The 10,000-nt window shown below is 39.4% G+C and overlaps 1 protein-coding gene and 1 long non-coding RNA gene across 2 annotated transcripts in view; one reads left to right on the forward strand and one right to left on the reverse strand.

Moving 5' to 3' along the window:
- Window positions 1–1,405, reverse strand: part of LOC124384349 — a 5,373-nt gene extending 3,968 nt beyond the window's left edge. Inside the window, exons 1-2 of the long non-coding RNA XR_006925380.1 lie at window positions 1,262–1,405; window positions 937–996 (exon numbers count right to left, since the gene is read on the reverse strand). This is a non-coding gene — a long non-coding RNA (uncharacterized LOC124384349). The remainder of the gene's footprint in view (window positions 1–936; window positions 997–1,261) is intronic.
- Window positions 1,406–2,739: 1,334 nt separating this feature from the next.
- The window catches only part of LOC124384330 (guanine nucleotide exchange factor VAV3), a 209,123-nt gene continuing 201,862 nt past the window's right edge, over window positions 2,740–10,000 (forward strand). The window contains exon 1 of the mRNA XM_046847082.1: window positions 2,740–3,226. Coding sequence (XP_046703038.1) covers window positions 3,023–3,226 — 204 coding nt within the window. The 5' untranslated portion in view covers window positions 2,740–3,022. The remainder of the gene's footprint in view (window positions 3,227–10,000) is intronic.

A 10,000-nucleotide genomic window follows, 5' to 3' on the forward strand; every position in this document is an offset into this window, starting at 1 on the left:
AGTTACTGAATTGCATTGCAGATTTTGGCAAGTACTGTATATAGGAAGAAATAGCATATATGTGTGTGTGTGTGTGTGTGTGTGTGTGTGTGTGTACAAGCAGAGTCCAGAGAGGTGACTGCAGGAATGGTGGCACTGTGCCACGGTTGGGTCCCAAATCACCGCAAGAGTGAGGATCAGATCATCTGTTCATCATCCTGAGCCAAAAATCTGAAGCAGAGACGAGCCCTGGACACGCTGCACTTTCTGTCTGTCTGCTGACCAATCACAAAACAGGAAGTGCTTCTTCGTTATGAACCCTGTCTGGACGTCAAAGTGACTCATTGTACTACTGAAAGCAGAACATCATCTTCGTTTCAAACATGGGCAGTGATTGAAACACATCTTTTTTAGAGCTGATCAGTTATCATACACTGTATGACCAAATGAATTGAGACGCCTGACTTTTCCACCCGGATGTGTTTTTTCACAAAACTGTTAGCGTCGTTGAAATTCCCTTCACTTGAACTAGGAAAAGCATCCAGCATGTTCCAGCGTGACAATGCCCCTGCACACAAAGCCAGCTACATGAAGATCTGCTTTCTATGGGTTGGATATGGTGGAAGATCTCAAGCTATAGAGTTCCGACTCTACTGAACACCTTTAGGATGAATGTGAACGTTGACTGCACCCCAGACCTCCTCACCCTTCTTACATCAGTACCTGATCTTACTGCTCATCCAGCCAATCACAATTCAGTATTTACACTGTGTGGTGTTAGTATTTGTAATCTGAGTGTATATTCTGCTCTAATCACACATGTGAAGGTGTAGGGAGGTACAAGGCTCTTTATAATGAGATATTTTATTTTAGTATCACATACAAATGTGTGTGTGTGTGTGTGTGTGTGTGTGTGTGTGTGTGTGTGTGTGTGTGTGTGTGCATAAGCTGACTCACGCAATTCAGCTCCCATCTCTCCATGGCACAAGATGACACAATTGGCTCTCCAGGTCACGGCTGCAATAATACACAGATCACAGGTCTGCTTTTTCTTTTTAATGAGAATTATTGAAACCTTATGACTAAATTCTGTCAAATCTAATTGGTCATAAAGTGACAGTAGCACCTGCATTCTGATACGTTCTCATTCAGAAAAAAACTCCTTCACAGAGATGAATTGTAGACCTCAGAAGTTATTAAACGTGTATATTTAACGTCTATAGTTTCTATAATAACAGCAAAATAGAAACACATCTTGCACTTTTTATCCATTAATAGTTACCTTTAAATGTTGTAGCAGCTATAAACAGTTGTTCCCCTTTGCTCTTTATTCTTTCTCTCTCTTTCTCTGACACTAACCTTCCTAACTATTTACTGAAAAAGAAAAAGGAATGATTTATGTACAGACTCCGCATACACGCCCCTGTGAATCCATATGAGCCTGCATTCGAGTATTAATTCATGTTTTCTGGCCAATCAGAAAGGAGAATTTATTGTTCAGTGTTAGTAAATAAAACAGCACCCTACTGTGTGTATCTGTTTATTGTGTGTTGAAGAGGAACTGAAACCGACAGCTCACTTCTTCTCATTTCTATTCAAGTCTCCTCCTTTTTTTAGAAAAAGAAGAAAAGAAAGGATTGTGTACACGACAGAAACAAAGGCACTGTAAGAGTGTCCACTTCTAAAGTAATGTGATTGTAAAGCTGTAAAGCAAGTGATTGCAGTCTGGGTTGCCAGATTGGGGGAGAAGTACCAGAAGACCACAGGATTGGCGTGTGATTCTTTTTTAACATCTCACTCCACATTTAGATATAATAACATTCACTCTTCTGGGATTTGTGCTCACAAGGAAATGAATGAAGTCAGGTACTGATATAGTGAGGAAGTCTGGGGTGCAGTCAGTGTCCATATTCATCCCAAAAGTGCGGTGAGGTCACATCTCTAGCAGGCCACTCAAGATCTTCCACTCCAACCCATTTAAAGCAGATCTTCATGGAGCTGGCTTTGTGCACAGGGGTATTATCATGCTGGAACAGTGTTTGGGTCTCCTAGTTTAAGTTTAAACATTCAAAGACGTCCTATACAATTGTGCAGCTCCAACTTTGTTCTAATAGTTTGTGGAAGAAGCACATCTGGATGGAAGGGGCAGATGTTCCAATATCTTTGTCTATATTATATAGAATAATATTTCTTCTTTTTTTTGCTATGAAGATGATGATAATGATGATGATTATGATGATGATGATGATGCTGCTGCTGCTGCTGATGATGATGATGATGATGATGATGCTGATGATGCTGATGCTGATTATTATTATTGTTTCCGCTTCACTTCACAGAAATATAAAAGAGAAGCAAATTCTTGAAATAATGACATCAGATCTGCTACAAGGACAAAAACACTTAAAGCCTGGAATGTGTACATTGATTTAGAATTTTAATTATAGATTAGATATAGATCAGATCGGAAATGTAACAAAATGCAGAAGTCTTTTAATTATAATCTCTGATTACAACCTCCTTAAAGTTTCATACATTTTATTATATTATTTTACTCTGGTTTATATGATTGGATATTTAATGCAAGATGTCAGAAAGGACGCACACGCACACGCACGCACACACACACACACACACACACACACACACACACACACACACACACACACACACACGTTGACGTTAAAAGTTAAAAGTTGGTCAATCTGGCAACCCGTGACATCATCACTACACACACACACACACACACACACACGCGCGCGCAGAGACAGGTCAGACTCATTGTGGATGGGATCTCGTAACCACCGGTCCGTTACGCGCTGGTTTCCTTCCGTGTAAAATGAAAACGGGGAAGTAGACACGCGCAGAACCGGTGCTTTTCTCTCTCTCTTTGCGCACGCACGCGCACACACGCACATGCAGCGTGTGTTTTATATGATCTGAGCCTTTTTTTTTTATTAGGTTTTTCTTCCATTCCTTTCTTTTCTTTTCTTTTCTTGTCCTGTCTCCTCCGGTGATCCGGAGACTGATTGACCCAGGCGTGATGGAGTACTGGCGGCAGTGCGCGCTCTGGCTGATCGGGTGTCGCGTGCTCCCGCAGTCGCACCGGGTCACCTCGGACACCGCGCGCGCCTTCGACCTGGCGCAGAGTCTCCGTGATGGAGTGCTGCTGTGTCAGCTCCTCAACAACCTCCATCCTCAAACCATCAACCTGAAGGAGATCAACCTCAGACCGCAGATGTCCCAGGTCAGGAAGCACACACACACACACACACACACACACACACACACACACACACACACACACACACACACACTCTCACACTTTTTACCTATGTGCATCACTGAGCTGCAAGGTTCCTTACTTGTTCCTCTGCAGAAACTCCTACAGCTTCTGGTCACTTTATTAGGAACACCTACCCACACACCAGACTCTCTTCATTTCCTTTACACACACATTAAAGAAGTCATGGTACAGTTACATTCCTGAGGATCATACAATGTTCTGACATTGGAGACTCCTTCCATTAATTTATATATAAAACATAGAAGTATTAATAAATCAGGGTTATACGCTGCAAAGGAGAGAGATATATAAACACTGTATATATAAACACTGTATATATAAACACTGTATATATAAACACTGTATATATAAACACTGTATATATAAAACAGTTCAGTTTTCTTTTACTTCCTTCATCAGAGTTGTGGTATCCTTCTGGTCATGTGACCAGTGACATCATAATCACCCACATCAGACTGTCTTTATAAGAGTTTGTTTTACTGTCATGTTATTTTAACACTCTCAGATGTTGCTCAACACCATCAAACATAGGATTATAACACGCACACACACACACACACACACACACACACACACACACACACATATATACACACACACACACACACACACACACACACACACACACACACACACACAATTAGGGTGACCAGAGTGTGTGTTGTGTGACAGACCTCATCACAGAGAAGTATAAGAGAGAGCTCCAAACATTCTGACAGCTCTCTGTGTGTGTGTGTGTGTGTGTGTTTTAGTGAGTGGTTCTGTGGGGTTCCTTTATATATTGAAAACACAATCACACACCATCTGTAGCGGATTATATGACCGACACACACTGTGATGCATGCACACACACACACTCACACACACACACACACACACACACACACACACACACACACACACACACACACACACACAAGTGGGCATTTTTTATGTGCATATAGTCTACCTTTTTCTTTTATTAATTAAGTGATTGATTCATTAAAGAAAAACACAACAATCCTGAGTCTGGTATGTATCATGTACAGATTCATCCTTCTATCCTTCTATCCTTCCATCCTTCTATCCTTCTATCCTTCCATCCTTCCATTGCCATGATTACGTTTCGGAGGCCAGGACAGTGGTTCGATTAAAACTTTTCCATGTGTTGTAGCTTATAAATGACTAAGTGTAAATACATATATATTGTTCTCGCTAGTGTTTCCTGGTGCAGACCAACTCTTGAAATAATGCCTTAACAGCCAAGAAAGTGTAAACTCAGCAAAACATTGATTACTCTCTGACTAGCATGCTAATTGATAGCTAGCTGTAGAGAACTAGCGCAACATCATCAGCTTCCATGTGACGATTTCGGATAAATAAAATCCAACATATGGGTTCATATGCACATAGACTCTACTGTGATGTCAATATGTTTAATATTTTATCAAAAAATCTAATCGATTTTAATCAAAGTTAAAAAAAAACCCTTAAAGATGGAGGAGAATCGAACAAGAGGATGTGTAGAGTGCAAGTGGTTATGGATAACATATAAGATATTAATAGAAATGGAAAAAATAGATCTCTCTCTCTCTGTCTCTGTCTCTATATATAAATATATACATGCATGTACTTACAGAAAAAGATCCAGGTGTGATGTTCAGTGTGATGTACATTTCAATAGCTGAGGGCTCAGATGCTCATTTAAAGCCTGGCTTGAAATATTCATGAGCTCAGCGGCAGCCATTTTATCATTGCATCGTTAAGGCTTGCAGACGGGGTTTACCCCGGGGATAACAAACAAAGAGAAGAGGAAAAAGAGGACAAGAGGGTATAAAAAAACTAAACTAAAATGTAATATATTTATCAATTAGGGCTGTAAATCGAAAATTCGAACTAAATCGAACTTAATCGCAGGTTTTTATCTGTTTATGTAAACGTACCTTCATTTATACAATTTAAATCTACAGTGTAGATGCTCTATGTGAATATTTATTGCTTAATGTTTATTATTAGTGAAACCAAACCCAACATAGGATTTTGGTGTTTGTTTTGAGAAGTGGCGCATTTCAGCAAAACAAATGTTTAGTAATTAAAAAACAAACCCTTTTTTTAAATGTATTTATTTCTATTTTTAATAAAAAATGGTCAAACAGAAATGCAGTATTAATCGCATATTAATAAAATGAGTGTCGTTAAAATTAATTTGCATTAACGACTTATTAACACGTTACTTCTGACAGCTCTAATATATAAATATATACTTATATGCATATACATTATTAGATATATATATATATATATATATATATATATATATATATATATATAGTTTTGCATGATATTCAAACGGGTGAAATCGTCTGAGAGAATTGTGATGGTCCTGCCAACATGAGATGAAACATGAGCAGATGCTGTAAGGTGAAAACCCTGAAGGCCGCTCGATCGTGTCCTTGATTTAGGACACAGCTGTTTCCTCTTCACTCGTAGCTGTTTGGTTTGCGATGTTTTAGGTGTCACTGTGGATACGTGTCCTCACACACGTGTGCCTTGTTTATTACAGAAGTGTAGCACCAAAACAGACTCGATGTATGGGGTCCATTTTGAGATGTTTTTTTTACTCACAAGAAAAAGTGGCGATTTATTTTTCGTTTTTTTTTTTAAATCGTGTGAAGAACAATCTGAATTCAAATGGAAACAAAAATGAAAGGTTGGTAGATTTCACAGAGGACATCGCACCTGACACGTCTGCAGAGTGTAAGCGTTTCCCCTCCAGTCCACACCTCCTCTGTCTTGTAAGCCTACTGATGGAGGTCAAGCAACAGTGCTATTAATGTGAGAAGAGATTTTGCAGCTTAGAAACTCTGACGTTGAATTTGTTACACTGAAAACTTCAAATTTCACCAAATTTACCAGTTCTAGTAGAAGTTTTGACTAATTGCAATAAAGACTGGAAAGTACTTTTTCTAGAAATTCTCATCATTCTTGTCTTGGCAGAACAATTGACCCGTCTCCCTTGTCCTAGTATAAATGTGATCAATCCTCCTTGTTCAAGTAGAAATTTCATTTGCATTTATAACATTCGGTAGATACCCTTATCCAATTATCTCCATTTTTATACATTGAACAGCTTGGTGGTACAAGGATTTCAACTTACAACCTTCTAAGTCCAACATCTTAACCACTGAGTCTTTCCCCACTGAGGCAGAAGCTGAACGTTTGTTCAACCCATCTTGTCCAAGAGGAAAATTTGACTAGTCACCCTGTCTAAATGGAAAGTTTAACCAATCCCCTTGTCCAAGAGGAAGATTTGACTAGTCACCCTGGTCCAAAAGGAAAGTGGGACCAAGTGGGAAAGTATTTGACCAATCCCACCCAGTCCACCTCTACCCAGAGAAATCAACACATTTGGTTACTTCAGAAGCGAAAATAATCTTCTGTTAAGCCCCACAGCTACTCAGAGCATTAAAGTTTAGTGGAACAGTCATTAGTGGACGACTTTCTCTTCGATATCAGTCGCCTACTGAACTATAGCAGCTCAATTAGTCAAACACTTGATCTTTAATGATCTGAAATGAAGAAGAGGAATTAAAACTAATCTTAACACCAGCTCTTTTGTTCTCTGTCATCTAGGAGATTCCTGCAGATGAAGAAACACCCACACAGGTTTCATTTCCATTAAAACTGGAAACAAAACAAAATATAATAATATAATATGTTTGTGACGTCGCCTACTCTCAAGTGGTAGTTTCTGGTAATTCAGAGCCACACCACTGTGCAAACACTCAGTTTGGAGTGCAGCGGAGCTCTGAGGCTTCGTGAGAGTTCTTTTTCTGAAAGTGTGTGTGGTTTCACCTTTATCGCAAGTGTGTGGCTGCAGAGTGAAAGCAATGGCAGCAGGTGCGGAAACCGGGTCAAAAACCGAGCTGTTTTTAGAAAACGTTGTTTTATTTCAAACTAAAAAAAGATAAACGTGCTGTAGAAATGCAGTGCATCATTTGAGTCTGTATTTAACTACTATAAAGGCTAATTTTAAGTGTGTGTGTGTGTGTGTGTGTGTGTGTGTGTGTGTGTTGTTTGTTAGAGGGGGGGGCATGTGGTGTGGGGAGCTGGGGATTGCAGTGCTGAAAAGAACATTGACTTGCAAGGGGGAAACACACTGCTTGATCGGACACACTCTTTCCGAGCAGCCACGCCCAGGAAATGAGGAAACGGGATGGAGGAAGGAAGTGAAACTCAGCAGACATTTTCATTTTTTTTCAGCTTGTTACTCTCAGCATGGGGTTAAAATAAACCTAACAGCACCTCTGTTAGAGGGTAAATGGAGTATTTTATCTCAAACATGACGCAAGTGATATTCAAAATTATACTTGGTATCGGAATCACAATGATTTCTCAAGCGCATTTGACCTCGAAAGAATTTAAGTATATGTCTACCATACGTCCGAAAGTATTCAGACACGCGATTTTTCCAACCAGATGCTTCTTCCCCAAACTTTTACCACAAAGTCGGAGGAACACAATTGTTTAAAATTGTCTTTTGGATGCGGTAACATGAATTTTTTTCTTTACTTGAACTAGGAGACCCAAGCTGTTTCTGCATGACAATACCCCTGTGCACAAAGACAGCTCTATAAAGATCTGCTTTACATGGGTTAGAGTGGAAGGGTGGATCACATGGGTCTTGATTAACCTGCTATAATGCTTAACACTATGAAACACCTTTAGTATGAATTAAAACGTTGACTACACCCCAGGCCTCCTCTCCTACACCAGTACCTACAGTTACTAACGTCTTTGCTTAAATCTCCACAAGCAAACTCCATAACTTAGTGGTACATTTTCCCAGAAGAGTGGAGCTTATAATAACAGCCAGTCCAAACTAAATGTGGAATAAGATGTTAAAAAAGCAGCACATACCAATCTTTTGCTCAGGTGTCTACAAACTTTTGTTCATATACTGTATACTGTAAATACACTATATTTCCAAAAGTATTGGGACATCTGGTCATAAGGATGGTATGTGATATTTTGAGCATCGCATTCCACATTTAGTCCCAATTTTCTCTCTTACAATTCCCTCCACTCTTCTGGGAAGATGTTCCACTAGATTTTGTATTGTGCTTATGGATATTTGTGTTCATCAGCCACAAGGGTGTTATGAGAGGCAGGTACTGATGTAGGTGAGGAGACCTGGGGTGCAGTCAGCGTTCACATTTATCCCAAAGGTGTTCAGTAGGGATAAGATCAGAGCTCTATAGCAGCAAGATCTTCCTCTCCAAAACATGTAAACCAGATCTTCAAGGAGCTCACTTTGTGCACAGGGGAATCACCATGTTGGAACAGGTTTGGGTTTCCAAATTCAAGTGAATGCAAGATTTTATTATACCACATCTAAACACTTAATAAACAATTAAGTGCCTCCAACTTTGTGGTTACAGTTTGGAAAAGAACTACAAATAGCAGGAAGGGTCAGGTGACCCAATACTTTTGGAAATATGGTGTATAGGTTTAAATGCTGAATTGATTCGGGACTGTATTTAGAGTTGGAGAGTTATGTTAACCCTCACGCAGGGCAAGTGACTCATGCATGTGAAGATGGCTATTTAGGCCATTTAGGCAGTTTTAATGATATTGAGGCGGATAAACCCAAAACACGAATCAATATCAGGGTCAGAAACACTTGGAGCATGTATAGTCGTAATTGTAATTATATTATTATAAGCATTAATTAGGTTTAGGACCTTTTTTATATCTAGAAACTAATTAAATTCAATTCACTTTTGTTTGTATAGCATTTTTTACAGTGGACACTGCCCCAAAGCAGCTTTTAGTGTCATAAATTATTCCCTATAGGGTTATCACAAATGATTGAGCCAGAGGTGATGGTGCTGGTGGTGAGGGAAAGACTTTCGAGATGGTAATAGGAAGAATTGAGAGAAATCAGACTATATATATATATACACCACACACACACACACACACACACACACACACACACACACACACACACACACACATTATTAGACTGTCTCCGATGCCAAATGTATGGAACACCAAACATTTTTCCATAGAATAAAAAAGCTCCAATATAGACACTGCTGAAACTGTATGTAGAATATAAATGAATGCCTGCTGCTTTGTATCGATGTATGTAGGTTACGCAGCTTTTATGATTAAACAAATCATGTAATTCCTGGACATGCTGGAAAAACCCTACAAAACATGGCCACAAACCAGCACTTAGCTTCTCAACCCACGCCAAAACGTTAGTGTAAGCCTGACTGAAATATCAATTTAAAAATGACAAGAAATGAAATAGAACCCGTGCGGCTACATCACACCAGACTCTCAATAGCTCACATCTGGCTAAACGGTTAAGTCTGTCAGATTTAGCGTTCTACTTTGGTTTTCTTCTTCGTCTCTCTCTTCAGGATGGTTGTGTTATTATATACAACGAATCGGGTTTTGCTCATTTAACATCGTGACGCACTGAAATGAAAACGCTCGGCTGAAAGTGAAACCGAATCGAAAACAGAACTGTTGAATTTTGCCCAGTACGTGAAGCTTTAGCCAACGATTACAATATTATGTAGCTGTAAAATATGTACAGCCATGCTAGTCTTTTTTTATTAACCAAGCTTGGCTCCATTCGGATTGTATTTCAGTGCTGTTTCTAACACCTTTTCGAAAACTTCCCCAGATTACTCAGTTGTACATCGCATACGCATCCTA

This window comes from Silurus meridionalis, chromosome 4, assembly GCF_014805685.1.
Source record: "Silurus meridionalis isolate SWU-2019-XX chromosome 4, ASM1480568v1, whole genome shotgun sequence".
Taxonomy (NCBI): domain Eukaryota; kingdom Metazoa; phylum Chordata; class Actinopteri; order Siluriformes; family Siluridae; genus Silurus; species Silurus meridionalis.